The sequence below is a fragment of the Cuculus canorus genome, chromosome 1 (assembly GCF_017976375.1).
Source record: "Cuculus canorus isolate bCucCan1 chromosome 1, bCucCan1.pri, whole genome shotgun sequence".
NCBI classification, from domain to species: domain Eukaryota; kingdom Metazoa; phylum Chordata; class Aves; order Cuculiformes; family Cuculidae; genus Cuculus; species Cuculus canorus.
This window is the reverse complement of record NC_071401.1, coordinates 11109814-11125658: the sequence shown is the minus strand read 5'-3', so window position 1 is coordinate 11125658 and position 15845 is coordinate 11109814. Positions and strand designations below refer to the sequence as shown.

The window sequence follows — 15845 nt, the reverse complement described above, 5'->3', positions numbered from 1 at the left end:
TTTTGAAGAGTTGAGAGGATGAGGAAGACCATGGCTCAATACCCACCTGTCTTCTGTACTCCCAAGTGGGGTCATACACCTTCCATCCATTTTCTGGGAAAACTTCTTTATACTCAAATGCAAAAAGTGGCTGAAAGAAAGAAAATTTACCATTAAGAGCCAACTCAGAGTCCATTTCCAGGATGTTTAATATCTCAACTCATGACTGGTCCTTCTTTTTTCCCATTGCACAACTTTCCTTTCAGGGCTTTGTGAAAAAATTAACATGCTTCCTGTAGCAGGTGATTAGTATAACAAGGTACTTTCCTCTATAACCTTGATCTTGTTCATCTATTACCTGGTACTTCATGGACAAAAGGAGTTTTAAAGATTATAGAGAGAAAGATAAGACTACTTGGGCTAGAACGCTCTTACATATTAAGAACTAGATCCCTCCAATGAGCATTTGAAGCAACAACTGCAATGTCGTAACAGAGCAGATGAACTGCATTCCAGATTTGGGGCAGTGCAATCACCGTTAGCTGTAAACCCCTGATGGATGTCACTTGCTTTGAATATTTTCCCTCTGCTAGATGGATGTATCATTAAGTCATTCTCCATGCATGAAGGAATTCAGCTCCATGGTAGTAGACTTTTCCTGTTTTCCATACAATCTAAACTCCTACAGGATTAATTTTGGAACAGAGTTAAAACCCACCATTTCTCCTCCTTCTACAAAATGCACCCCATGTGAACATTGTACCAACTAGATGGGACTGAAAAAAAGAGCTTGCTGCTACTCCGTGTCTTTTGGTAAAAACAGAAAAGAAAATACCTACCAGATTATTTGAGACTGGGAAAGCATATTTCATTAGGTTCTCAAATATGGATCGTCTAGTTCTCCCCTCTGGCTTATGAGCAAATCGCAAGTTTCTGATATCCTAGGGAAAAAAAAGGAAAATCGAATTGTAGATTTCTGAACCCTTTCAAAATCCAAAGAAAATGCAAAAGCCAGCATTCAAAACAGAGTCACAACATGATGCTTGTTCTAGTACTGATTTAATACCGTACTTTGAACACTGTTGTACTGCAAGTCTGGACTAGGTTCAGCAGTCATCTGCAGCTTCCAACAAAGCCTGTCACAAATGCAGAGGAGTAGAGGGAGTGCATGGGTGCACCTGATCGCAGCATCTTGCCTTCACATGAAGCTCTCTACCTGCTGGAAGTCTTGGGGAAAGTCTTGTTTAGGGACAAGCTATCACCGGCCAGCAGGACTTTGTGAGACAAACCTCCTAGCTCTTACTGGGCTCTCAGACTGAGCAGTACAATAAGACAACTAGAAGGGACTGTCTCACAAAGCACCCCCTAGGGCTACTGCATATAGGGAGCCCAAATCCAGACAGTTTGGTGCAAAGCAACAAATACCATCTCCCTTTAAAGCTTCGATCTCTCAGAGCACAGTGAGGATGATGGTAACGACAGCTCCTCCGCTTTACACAGCAGCGCAGTTTCCACTCAGAGTGGTAACTCAAGACCTGCTTTCTGTACTCATCTATAAAAATCAAATTCAGAAACTAAATAAAGCATCTCTAAGATGCCAAGATTTTCCAGCCAAGCCTACAGCTCAAACACTTGTAGTAAACAGTTTAAAAGTCACCAGCATTAAATGAGTTATCAAGTTCAAGTATATGAAGATGGTACAGCAAATCAGAGAATGAGATAAACTGCTAATGACTTAGCTGTATCACAAGACTGAGATTAGGAATTGGTCTCAGACAGAGAACATTTCAGGATGCATAAACTGTATCTGCATTACTCTGCTATTGCAGTAAATTGCTCTGTGTATCCTGGGCCAAACAGGCTGGAATATATGTATGTATATATATGTTGTGTAGGGCCAAGATACGTACTGTATCCCACCCGGGGAAACAATGTATTTACAGTTAATTCCAAACCTGACCATGTGTGCAAATTTGCATATAGGCAAAATGGCTGAGGACTAGGAATCCAGATCAAGAAAAGGAACAAATTAGCTTGCCAGCACCAGCACCTCAACGTTAGCCACAGAGGATCCTGACTGCAACAGGATGAGAGAACAGCTGTGCGATTTGGTAGAGATTATATCAGCTGTTCTTGACTCGGCACACTCACAGCTTGAAAGTCTGCTTAGCTTCTTGGTGACTCAAAATCACAGCAGTGACCAGAGCAGTTTGGGACTCATTTTCATCTCTCCACCTGCCCTTATCCAGAAAGTGGCATCCTTTCAGCCCTGAGGGGGCTCTGACAGGAGCTCTAAGGAGGCCAAGACCTACAAGGTTCAGAATCCCACATTGCCACTGAGGGAAGCAGAGGGGCCAAATGCCCTGGTGAACAACAGAAGCATGGATTTAAGACTGAAGATCATACAATCATAGAATCACCAGGATGGAAAAGACCTCTTGGATCATGGAGTCCAACCATTCCTATCTGCCACTAAACCATGTCCCTGAGCACCTCAACTACCCATCTTTTAAGTACCTCCAGGGATGGGGACTCAACCTCCTCCCTAAATGGTGGCTTATCTACTTTCTGGGTCTATAGTAAGCAGGTACAAGGAGGTGAATTGTTAATTTTTATTGATGTTTGCATTTCCAATGATTCCAAGGGCTCTTGAGAGGGATACGTCAAATAGGTACTGCCTTGAAAGAAACGAAAGTACAGCCTCAAGGAGGACTGAAAGCTACTTGAAAGACCCTCACCACAAAGCGGTGCAGCATAACATCTGCTAACAACTTAGGGGAAAACATGTCCTTTTCATGTGCCTAAAATGCAGCTGAGAGAAAGGCACCCTGCACTCCACAGTGACTGGAGTCCTCCTAGGAAGGCCTGGTGGGCAATCCTGAGAACTGCATAAGTGGGATGCAGGCTCAGGTTTCCACTATGAAGAAAAGACATTGCCTAGCACAAAGCCTGAATAAAGGTTTGGATCTCATCTCGAATGAGTAGAGCTGGAGAATCTTGAAAACTACTTTTAAAATCAGATGCTTTTTGAAGTGTGTGAAGTCATACTGACTGAAACATTTCACAGAACTTTCTACGCTACTACAGAGAAAACCTTTTAAAATATACGTTCCCCTCCCCTATTGTAAAACACAGATAAAAATTTACCTTGCATACAATCTCCAGCCCGTATGAATTCTCACCGCGACTGGAAGCGCCTCCAATTTTCTCCACTCTGTTGATTACACCTAAAGATGCATCTAGGACAAAAGGAGGGTCCTGTAGACAGTTGAAATTTGTGAGTTTAAAAAGGGGAGGGGGAAAAATCCCCAGCTCCTGCTCTCTTACGCTTATATTCCCAAACATATAGCTATGATTCACACAGAATTATTCTCAAAGAACACCTAGGTCTAAAGATTGAATAGCAAACAAAAGCAGATGGTTTCAAAAGCTTACCCGTTCCATGCTTTTAAAATACAGTCTATAATTGGTAACAGTAAGGGTTCCTCTGATTGCTCCAGTGAAGGGGCAGATGTAAGTAACGTCCTTAGCTTAAAAAAACAAAAAGAAAGAGTCGTTAATTTCATGGATAATTTACAGCAGTAAAAATTATGATAGCAACAATACCTCAGGGTTTTCCTTTTCAGATGATGGAATGAAAACCAGCTTAATCTAGGGTGCTAGCTTAAGGCTAACATGCAAGTTTTGGTTCTGTGGACAAGGTAAGAGTTTAGGTATAACTTGAACTCCAGGCAACTACCATCACCTAGAATCCTACAGAACTGCTACACCCTGTAAGAAAGCCAGTATCTGGCTACAAACTGTTTACTCTTAGTGAGCAATGCATTGTCAGTAGCCAATAACACCATGCACAAAGACGGGAAACAACTCCTGCCCGGATGCACATATTTGAAGCTGACAACAATCTGCTTAAAAGCAAAGGATTGGCACTAAGCAGGTTTGTGCCACCAAGGACAGAAGGCAGTTCTCTTGTATGTGGCTTTTAAGATGCCCGAGTCTTTCCACACAACTTTGCATGCAGAATCAGCCCTAGGATGAAGGCCCTCACGCTAAAAGCCAGCAGAGTTACAGCAATTTCCAGCAGCCAGGAATTCGAACAGCACCCAGCTGCTGGTGATTTTAAGTCTGAAGTCAGCGATCAAGTTACTCTGCAACAATTCAATTATTTTTGAGCCTGAGTGATGGTGACTCAAAACAGTCCCCTTCTTAAAAAGGCCTCAATTTTTTCTCACTTGTTCCAGCAAAAGGCAAGAAGTGCTGCTGGTTTTCCACAACAAACACCTTCCCTAACTGCCCTTCTGGTTTACATCAATTAAAAATGCCAACATTTAAGTCGTTCCCTTCTGCCTCACTGCCCAGCAGTGACCCATCACGTCTTCTGTCACTGAAGCAGTTGGCTGGCTGTGCCATGGCAATGGTTTACACTATTACTGACAAGTAACGATACCCCTTAAGCACACAGAGATCCTTTCAGAAAGAGACCCACTGACCAGAGCTCCCAGATCCATGAAAGAATCCCCTGCACCACCTTAATAACCTCAAGCCTCTAATCCTACGGGATCCTTTTAGCAAGGGCTGTGTGAAGCCAGGAGAACAGCTTGCCTCCCAGCCAGGTGATAACCACCACGCACGAGAGAAGTGAGGCTGCTGGGGTGTCAGGATGGGGACTTGAATTTCTTCTGACTTTATCCATGAGATTTAGCCAAGAGAGAAGGAAGGAGGGAGGGAGAGAGGCTGCCTTATTTCATGTCACTGGCAACCCATACAACTAAATCATCCTCATACCAGCTCTGCTTCTGCATAGACTTCACTGACTCTTGAGATATGGATATGGTGAAGGATCCGTAAAAAATCAGGAGTAACTAATTCAGAGCAAAATATGTACCACAAAATTGTTGGTTAAAAATAAATAAAATAAAATACACACACACACACACATGTTGGGAATTTAATTATTTGTTTATTTATTTTAGTGTACATGTGTTTGCTGGAAGGACAATTAAACACATAATGCTCCTAGCCAGTTCTAATTAAACCAAATGTTTCACTAGTGGCCAATTATTAATCATTTCTTTTCAAAGACTAGTCTGACAGAGGTTTGAAAACAGACTCATGAAGCACAATTAGGGTGAAGGCAGCTTGCCTGGGTTTTCCACTAGAGTCTCCATTATTCAAGAAGTAACTTCAAAATGTTAAAAAAAAAATCCTAAAATCTACTAATAAGAGAAGTGTGCATTTACATCTTAAAAGGAACAAGATTTCTGGGTAAAGAGGAAAGGTGCTAGAAAAATGTTTTCCAGGTAAGGAATCCCAGGCATGATCTCAAACACTGGTCTTGCCAACTTGTAAGCCACATCACCTTTCACATTTGCATTTTATTAGCTTGGTTTCCTAAGGAAACAATTTTACTTAATTACACTGCACAAGTACCTACACACGTGGCTTGTCTGACCTTAACCCTACCACAGCTGTATGATTTCAGCAGCCTCTATCTGATAAACAGGGATCTCCAAGGCATTAAAATCCTTCACTGTTTGTGAAAATGCATGCTAGGCATAAGGAAGATTGTACTGCTGCTGCTACCAAGTCTACTAAGCCCAGCCTTTGGCAGATATAAGAGAATCCGTATGGAAGACACATACTGGAAACCAGAATTTATTAATTCCTCTGCTTTTAGAATTCTTGTCTTTTATAGCGAAAATCTTACCCTAGATTATTAGGTTGGCTGAAATAATTTTTCTTACCCTCTCTATAATATACAAAGAGAATTACATTTGCCTTATTGACACTTGTGATAAAAACAGTTATTGCCGATGAATAATAAAGACTTCCACCTTTAACTTCTTGCTGGACCAGGCAGCTGCTCTCTGGCCTACTCTGAAAGCCACCCAAGCTTACAGACTTACGTGGCTTATCACATCATTTGCCAACAGACAAAATATTGATAACTCTGATCTCTTAAAGCATTCCCCAGGAACCCTTCACAACACAGTCTTGCTGTCAGAGCTAACTGTGCCTGTGAAGGGAGTTAGATGTCAGTCTGTAGAGAATGGCTGATATGAGCATGACTTCAGAGACCTTAAGAAAGGAGCAAGGAAAAGGATTGAGCAGTGAGGTCGGATACTTTTGGCTTTAGTTTCTTTTTTCTTAGATGTTATCGTGTGGGGTTTTTTGTAGAGTTGTGGTTTTTTTAGGACTGAAACTGCTTTCTTCCAGATCATTTTAAAAGGAAGGGAACATGCAAAATCTTTCACAGAACATTAAGCAAGAAGCTTACTTAAAATTTCTGATTAGAGTGCACCACCAAACCTGGTACATGTCAGAAAAAAAAATATAAGAAAAAAAAGAAAAAAAGACCCATCCCCATATCACAGCAAGTTCACTTCAACAGCACAGTATCCCTAGAGGTATTTAAAAGATGGGTAGATAAGGTACTTAAGGATATGGTTTAGTGGCAGATAGGTACGGTTGGAGTCGATGATCTCGGAGGTCTTTTCCAACCTGGTGATTCTATGATTCTATGATTCTATCCCCTCCTGCAGTTCATGATGGAAATTCAACACACAATCATACTGTGTCAACTTGTCAAGTTAGCCTGTGGCAAGCACAACTTGAAACAGTTGATCCATGCCTTCTCAGGAGGTAGCAAATGCAAAGCTGTACAATCTACCTCATCACTTATGCTAAGGTAAGTTGAATTGCATTCTATTTACTACATTTTAAGAAGAGACATAGAGTTAACTTTGGCTCATGTGATGTGCAATAACTTGATTAATGGAATAACACGGTTCTCAAAACATCAGAAATTTGCTGATGTTGGTCAATGACTGCTAAGGTATTTTGCTCTATGGATATTCTGTGTAGTCAGCAAACAGTAAGGATTTTCCTCTTCACATACCCATGTCCTTAATGGTTTCTCCTGGTAGCAGAGGTGGCTCTTCCATTTCAGCCAATTTATTAGTCTCCCTCAGGACCTAGGCAAAATACAGAGGTAGAAAAAGAAATCCATTACACTTTCACAAACCAAGAATTTTACACTTACCTGCAACGCGTCAACAATATCAAGGATAACAAAGGTACCTCCATGTGTCAGCCTCTGAAAGGTCAACACAAAACATGTGAGAGACCTTGGCGTAGTCCTCAAGCATACAATTAGGCTATGCAGAAGTGTTTAAAGCAAGGATGTATTTGATGGAGAGACTGTGCAAAGCAGCCTGCGTGCTTTGGCAGCGCACTTCCCAAGTGTCTGCCTTTCACACGTTCCAACCTTCTCATCCCCAGCCCATCATCACAAGTCAAACTCGCTCAACAGGTACACATGGAACCAAGAGGATCAGTTTCTTTCCCAGATGAAGTGATCAACAATTACCATGATGCTATCCTATTAAGTAAAGCAATTTATAGTTTACACTGAGGAAGGTTAAAAGGGTCACCTCATCACAGCACTAACTTCAGTGAGGGTCTGACAACTGCAAAGATCCTGATTTCTCTCAGTAGTAGTGACTTGCTCTGAAGGTTATGTTTTGGTAGATGTGCATAGGAGGCACATTTTTTAATTTTTGGCTGCCAAATGACACTTCCTCCACTTTCCCTTGGGTTAATGTTATACCACAGGGCATTCCTTTTCACAAAAAGGTGTGGAGGGTAGGGAGGCTCTTTGAAGGGATCTGAATAGGCTGGACCGATAGGCTGAGGCCAATGGCATGATGTTTAACAAGGCCAAGTGCAGAGTCCTGCACTTGGTAGACAAAAACCCTGTGCAGAGCTACAGGCTTGAGGAAGAATGGCTTGAAAACTGCCTGGCAGAGAAAGACCTGGGAGTGCTGGTCGACAACTGACTAAACATGAGTCAGAAGTGTGCCCAGGTGGCCAAGAAGGCCAACAGCATCTTGGCTTGTATCAGAAATGGCATGGCCAGCAGGACTAGGGAAGTGATTCTCCCCCTGTACTCGGCACTGGTGAGACCGCACCTTGAATACTATGTTCAGTTCTGGGCCCCTCACTAGAAGAAAGACATTGAGGTCCTGGAGCGTGTCCAGAGAAGAGCGACAAAGCTGGTGAAGAGGTTGGAAAACAAGTCTTACAAGGAGCAACTGAGGGAACTGGGGTTGTTTAGCCTGGAGAAGAGGAGGCTGAAGGGAGGCCTTATTGCACTCTACAACTACCTAAAAGGAGGTTGTAGAGAGGAAGGTGGTGGTCTTTTATCCCAAGTGATAGGTGACAGGACAAGACAAGGGAAGTTTAGATTGGATATTAGGAAAAATTTCTTCACAGAAAGGGTTATCAAGCACTGGAACAGGCTGCCCAGGGAGGTGGTTGAGTCATCATCCCTGGAGCTGTTTAAAAAGTGGGTACATGAGGTGCTTGGGGACATGATTTAGTAGTAGGCAGGTATGATTATAGTTGATCTCTAAGGTCTTTTCCAATCTAACGATTCTATGATTCACAAGAAGAGCTGCTATCATCAGCAGATGGACATTTTAGGAAAGCACAGCTCTAACTATGACAGTATAACTCGAGATATAAACCTATATAAGAACTAAGGGAGAAGAGCGTATGTAAGGGATCAAGATTAAGGCTAAGAGTATGTGGCCAAACACAGATAGATTAAATCATATTGCCCATGTCTCAAACCAGCCAAATGACCACAACCACAGCAGCTCAAGCAAGTAACACAGATAAAGAGCAGGTAAGTTAGTCCAGACTCCACCTTATGCTGTAGCAACCTGAAGACTGTGGGTTTAAAGTTGGTGTGCATTCCACCTGGTGGAGATGGATTCATAGAATCATAAAATGATTTGGGCTGGAAGGCACAGTAAAGATCAACTAGTTCTAAACCTCCTGCCATGGACAGGGACACCTTCCACTAGATCAGGTTGCTCAAAGCCTCATCCAGCCTCACCTTGAACGCCTTCATGGATGGGGCATCCACAACTTCTCTGGGTAACCTGTTCCAGTGCCTCACCACCCTCACAGTAACACATTTCTTCCTAACATCTAATCTAAACCTCCCCTCTTTCAGCTTAAAACCATTCCTCCTCATCCTACCCCTGCACTCCCTGACAAAAAGCACCTTCCCAGCTTCCCAGGTCCCTTTAAGTACTGGAAGGCTGCTATAAGGTCTCTCCAGAGCCTTCTCTTCTTTGGACTAAACAAGCCCAACTCTCAGCCTGTCCTTGTATGGGACGTTCTCCAGCCCTCTGATCATCTTCAGCAAGTCCAGCCCTCCTACAGACTTGCTCTAACAGACTCATGTCCTTCCTGTGCTGAGGACTGCAGAAATGAATGCAATACTCCAGGTGAAGTCAGACGAGAGCAGAGTAGAGCGAGAGAATCACCTTTCTCGACCTCCTGGTCACACTTCTTGTGATGCAGCCCAAGATACGGTTGGCTCTCTGGGTTGCACGGGCAATTTGCTGGCTCACACTGAGCTTCTCATACACCAGCACTTCTAGGTCCTTCTCTTCAGGGGTACTCTCAATCCATTCTCTGTCTCCCATTTCCTTCTGGAGAGGGCCTACATTCTCCCTAGTCTTTCTTTCATCACCAATGTACCTACAGAAGCTTTTCTTGTTGTCTTTGACATTCCTGGCCAGATTTAATTCTATCTGGGCTTTATCTTTCCTAACCTGATCCCCAGCTGCTCAGATAATTTCTCTGTGTTCCTCTCTGGATACCTGCCCTTGCTTATACCCTCTGTAGGCTTTCTTCTCGTGTTTAAAATTGTCTAGGAGTTCCTTATTCATCCATGCAGGCCTCCAGGGGTTTTTGCCTGACTTCCTCTTTGTTGGGATACATAGCTCCTGGGCTTGGAGGAAATGATTCTTGAATATTAACCAGCTTCCTTGGGTCCCTCTACCCTCCGGGGCTTTATCCATCCCATGATACCCTACCAAGCACAACCCTGAAGAAGCCTAAGTCTGCTCTTCTAAGCAGAGAGTTCAGCTCTGCTCGCAACTGAATATGCAGATTAGCCCAAAATGCTTTCTTTATCTTAATGCAAAGAATGACAAAGAATTGTTTTAATTTAATATCAGGAAATCCCTGCAAAGAAAATTCAAAGACATGGCCTGAAGTGGCACCTTAGAACCTGACACATCTATGGTCACCTTTCACGTATGATCAAGCCAGAGGGAAAGCCTCAGGAAAGAAAAATTCTCTAAACTATACAAAAAAAAAAAAAACAAACTAAAACAAAACCCAAAGAAACCCCATACCACCATATAAGCATGTTCCAGCGTTTTCACACAACAGAATGATTTATAGATGAAAAGATTAACAAGATCAAAGTCTTCTTGAAAACATGATGCACATTTTAAAAATATGCATTCAAAAGACTCTTAAAAAAATAAAGTAAAAGCAAGCACAGTCCTGGCTTCCTAACGGGAACCTCACAATTGCACCCACTTAGGCCAGATCTTACCAGGTAGGCTGCCAGGGCAGCCAAACTGAAGTCTGCAGGACGGATATAGGGAGGTCACCATTGACAGAGCTCACCCTGGCAGCACTCACAGGAAAGCTTCTCCTCCCCCAGGTCGGAAATACCAGGAAAACCAAGGCTTTTCTAGTATAACTACCAGAAGTTTGTGCTGAGGACTTCTTGTCAGCGTAACTGTGTTGGCCAAAGATCACAGATCTCATCACAGCTCTGAGTGATGGTCTTCCTGACAAAAGCCTGAGATGCAGACCTGATCTCAAATCCTGCACATAAACTTTTATGTTTGAGAAACAGCCTTGAAATTGGCAAGAGAACATCTGGATTGCGCTAAATGAGATGGAGGCTTCTGGCAAATTAGTCTGTCTTTATGGCCTTTTATCTTGGAAGGACATTAGTAAAAATACTCTCTGAGTTAGGATATAATCACAACTTCTTTGAGAAGGTCCCTACCCCAAAAGAAACAAGCAGCTGCTGCTAGGATCACTGTGGTCTGCAGCTGGACACACTGCTCTCCTGCAGATGTCAGTGGGACCAAGACCAACAGTAAATATGTGGATGACTAGGCTATATCTTAAGCCAAATATGAGGTAAGATATATAGAAAGCATTTGGTATGACCAACAGCTGCCATGATCACTAAGTGGGCAGTGCTCTGGTGGGTTTTAAACACTACTGCATGTGGAGTAGAGAAGGAGGGAAGAGGCAAGCAGTAAGAAAGACAAAGACCTCCACATCAACACCATTCTGCTAAAGCCAAGGCTGAAAGCTTTTTCAGCTAAAACACTGGCTCTTCTAAGTCTAATAAAATCCATCTGCTCACTTACACTCTTTGAAGTGTGGAGTCCCCAAGGTCAGAGGAAAGGGTGAGTAATTCAAACTTGCACTCACTTCAACACAGGGCAGCGAATGGGTGGCCTCCTGGAAGCACAGCATTTCAAGGTCAACAGCTTTTGCCCCACTGCCTCCTCCTTCCTTCCCCCATTTTTTTCCCTTTTTGTACAGACTTGAGGACTAGTCTGCCATTTTCCCCATTCCCCAACGGACCTCAGTCTACCTCAGCTAACGCAGCACCAACTGCCTTCATCATTTCAAAGTCAAAGCAAGCAGCTCACTCCTGCGTAACAGTCACCCTTCCCAAGAGACTAAGACAGACATGGTCAGAAAGCCCAGGGCAAACACTGCTCGTGTGCTGGTCTTTGTGGCACCTGCCCAGTTCTAGACCTTGAATGAGCCTCCTAGTTGGAACATGAACACCTGAAAACCATCCTGGCAGAAACCAAGAAATGAACAGTAGGCATTTTCCTGAAATCCACCTTCACCAACAGTTCCTTAAAATTGATTTGGTGAAATGCAATCTATGTGCAGCTGACAATGCAGGCACAGGCACAGGAGATGACATCTGGGGCAGCGCTAAAGGACAGGGGGTGGCAGGAGGGAGGAAAAGTGGGTGGATAAGGAAAAAGGAGGTTTGGAAACAGATCAGAGGGGAAGAAGGGGATGGGAAAGCGCATATGGAACTCTAGGAAGATGCTGACACCATAGATGGATCCTTTGCCCCTTATATGAACAGAGAGATGACGTGAAAAGCCCTTCCATCTTACTGCCATCCTTCCCTCCCACCCTCAAATCTAAAATAGTTCATTAAACTGTCAGAAAAATCTTTTTTTTGTACACTGCCTATTTTCAAGATTCTAAAGATAACACTCTTGGGTCCAGATTTAGCCTGTTTTAGATTTTGCAAAATGAAATTAAGAGCTCCAGTGAGGCAAGGAAGCAGGCAGGGGAGTCAGGGCCTTGACTGCAGCAGTCGAGCTGCACAGGAATGAAGGCTGGCTACCCATGCATTAACGCTTTTGAGGCTGGTGTTGTACACATCTGTAACTGAAATGTTTCACCTCTGTGTGCCTCTGTGTTCAGTGGGTTACAAAAACAAAGAGTGCTTCGAGATCTGCAATGAAGGTCGCAGACAGAGCTGGGCAGGATCACCATTACTGAGGAACAGAGTGCTGGCTCTATCTGTCACAACCTTCACTAATTATTGCAAGAAACAAATATAGCCACTGAAAATTGGTAGACTACTTTGCCTTGCCTTCAAGCCATTCGAGGTCTTTGGTATTAAAATGCTGTGCTTGCTAACTAAATCTCTAGGGGAATGAAGAATTTAGTTACACACCAGAAAAAACTTTATTTCTCTCTTCTTTTACCAGATAACATAATCTGCCCATTCCACCCATCAGCAGGCAATCTCTCCGGATAACATGGCTCTCTGGGAACCAGAGCAGGTACCCTAGCACCTAAATACAATTCCTGCTTCAGCACAGAGAGGGTATGAGGACTTTATGCCACCACCTACCTTTGTTCTCTGCTCAAGCAGTGACTTGGCAGAACAAACCCACACTTGCTACATTTAACAAACACTTCTCATACTCCAGGATCTCACTTTGTTTTAGCTCCAGTCCCCATACCCATGGCTGCAGGTGCAGAGCTTTCTCATGCCCTCCCACTTATAGCACTCAAGGCAGGAAAAACCTGATGCTGTATTATCAACACAACTTACAAATATCAGCAACGAAGCGATCTCCTCCTTTGGGGTCAGGGAAAGAGGTTTACATCCTGCTAAAGAGATAAGACTACTCCCTGCCTTGTCCCTGATCTCTTCATACTGCAATGCAGGGTACTGCAGCTCTGCCAAGCCTGTCCAACCACGTCCTCACAGTGCCTCCTAACACAGCAGCCAACATGCTACTCCAAAACCCCCTCCTGATCCACATACTTGCATGACTCATGACTGTACCTCAACCTGAGTGGCTACAGTCAGCTCAGGAGGGTACAGAGATAAGTTGTGCCGTAACTCTCACTGCAGGGTCTCAGAGATTTGAGCATTGCTGAACACTGCGCCAGAAGGACCTTAGAGGCTACGTGAAGCCCTATATTCAGAGTCTGCTTTTGCCTGTGAACAAAACAATGGATATGCTTTCCTCTTGTATCGCCTGGGAGGCTTTTGCCTAAGAGCAAGGCTGCACAGCCAGGATGACAACACACATCCTGTGCTGGCTGAGGCTGAGCCAGGATTGCCTCCTCCCACCCAATCTGCCAGTGCTGTAATTGCTCCCGTATCTAGTTTAGTCAAGATGCTTGGGTTTGCTTAACAGCTTTTTTTAATGTACATTTTCCATAACCTGGATCATTTTGTCAGGACTGGCTTACGGTGTGACTACACAAATGAAGGCATGTTAAACCCATGAGGGAGGGAGAGCAGCAGGACTGACTGACTGCAATACCAGCCTCCAGATAACTAAGATGCATGAGGAGAGTACCTGACGTCTCTCCCAGCCAATTTCCAGATATCCTCTTCTACTCTTTCTCCTGAATATTTGAGTCCTGAAACCCACAGCCAAAAGTCAGGGGTTTTTTTTGGCTCCATGTAACTTAAGGGCAGACGAGTGCAGGTTTGCATTATTGAATTGCAGTATAACAGTTTACCGAAGTCTGCATAGATTCTTCTACTTTGAATCACAATGAGAATGAACAAAAAGAATGTTTTTTGGTTTAGATAAAATTAAAGCGTACCTTTTTTGTGATTTTCCCCCTCTCTGAGTTAATCTCTCCTTGGTAACCTCCTACACACTGCAAATAATTTTGTACATTTTGAACAGATTTGTTATGCATAAAGCCACAGTGCTGGTAAGACATGTCCAAGCTGACACTATGATCACCTTGCTCCTGCATTATTCTTTTCCTAAAACCACGTCTGCCCCATCTCTTCCAAGGACAAGCTTGCCAGGCTCAGAGCTGCTTTTGTTCCAGCTACACGCAGTCCTCTTCTGTGTTTCCTGCAGCAGGAAGCAAGTCTCTTAACTGGTCCATTGACATAAACATATACAGCCTGTCTGTACAGACAAACATTATACACACACACATTAAATCCCTTTGCATCTGCAGCCGCTAAACTCACAGGTTTGGTGCATCTACCTCATGAGAATGCACTGATCAGCAGCAACAGGTGGGATATATGCTGCAGGGACAAGAATGTGCATTGTTGTAAATGTATGTGTGAAAGAATACACACCTAGAATTAGCAGATTTTAAAAATATGTAGCTTTTCAAATTATAGGTGAAATATGGATTTAAAAATCAACAGCCAAGTGAAAGGTTCTACCTCCTACAGTAAAATTTTTGTCTGATAGTTCACATTTTAATGGACTACCAGGGAATATTCTGCTTGTAGATAACATATCTAAACTTCCCTCTCCTCACCACCTTTCTTTTCAAATATCTTTCTCTCAAAGACTGGTACATGATTAAATGCCCTCCTGAATCAGCACTCTTGCCACTCTGCAGGCAGAGCAGTCAGTAAACCGCAGGAATATCCACTACATCTAGAACTGGAGATCCACATTGGAGCTAGTTGCCCTAGGTGCTCTGCACAGGCAGTGAGAAAAAAAGGACACCCAAGAGATTCACCTTCAGAATGAGTGCCTTTCTTCCAACCGGAGGCTGAGAACTAGAGTAACTCACTCCAATGCAGACCTGGTAGGGCGAATCCCATCTGCAGTGCTTCACTGTGGCAGCAGAGCAGCACCCATTCTCCTGGGCATCTTGATAGAACTGAGTAGTCACAACCTGGACTTTGCAGAGAGGTCCAAACTTACTCTGTGCAGAGAGGCAGCAGCAGATGAGCCAGGCCAGATCCCAAAATTGCAGGAACTTCATTAAAACAGGCATGACTTCAAAGCCTGTAGGATAGGTCTTATTGGTTGAATTATCAGAGACAGCTTTTGGGTCAGAGCTGGCTTTTTTCTGTTGTCTCACAGAGCCACATGAGGAAAGCCAGCCTTTCTGCAAAGGTGTAGCCACAGGATTATTTTTACATACTTGATTTTTTAATTTATTTGTTTTCTTTGTAAATCAAGAGTAAAACATATACAATTATGTAACCAATGTTTTTCTCCTTTCAAATGTCTTCTGGTGGTCTCAGACCGTGTTCAGCTACTTCTTCCCATTAATCGCCCTCCCACTCCATCCCTTTCCTCTTTCATGGCTGTTGCCTTAGAAGTTAACCAACAAAGGACAGCCATATCAAGGTTTATCGTTACCCCAATGATGGTGTAAAAACCTTTGAACAAAACAGATACAGAAGCTCTCTCCATTCACCTCAGAAAAAAAATAACGAAGGTCTGAGTCTGTCCAGCTGACATTGACAGAAGCTGCAAAACCGACACAAATATCTGCAGAACCAAGACCAGTATGCTTATTTAGGATAATATTTCATAAGTTCATTGGCTCCTTTTCTAAAGGAAACATTTCTTACTACAGCAAAAAGGACACTATTTTCCCAGCATTTTGCTGCTTGATTGCTTCTGTTCTGTCACTGCTCAATTAGAAGAACTGCAAAACAGTAGCCGTGCTTACTTGACAAATCCTCCTGG

At 43.3% G+C, this 15845-nt stretch overlaps 1 protein-coding gene across 6 annotated transcripts in view; it reads right to left on the bottom strand.

The window, feature by feature from the left end:
* The window catches only part of MTMR2 (myotubularin related protein 2), a 68135-nt gene that overhangs the window by 20395 nt on the left and 31895 nt on the right, over positions 1–15845 (bottom strand). For 5 of the 6 annotated variants that reach the window (XM_054059730.1, XM_054059735.1, XM_054059745.1 and 2 more), the window contains 5 exons: positions 6878–6953; positions 3415–3509; positions 3127–3237; positions 819–920; positions 47–130 (listed from right to left, as the gene is read on the bottom strand). In XM_054059730.1, the coding sequence (XP_053915705.1) occupies positions 47–130; positions 819–920; positions 3127–3237; positions 3415–3509; positions 6878–6953 (468 nt within the window). Of the gene's footprint in view, positions 1–46; positions 131–818; positions 921–3126; positions 3238–3414; positions 3510–6877; positions 6954–11240; positions 11306–15845 lie in introns of those variants that run through there. The other variant, XM_054059751.1, reaches the window with a different exon arrangement.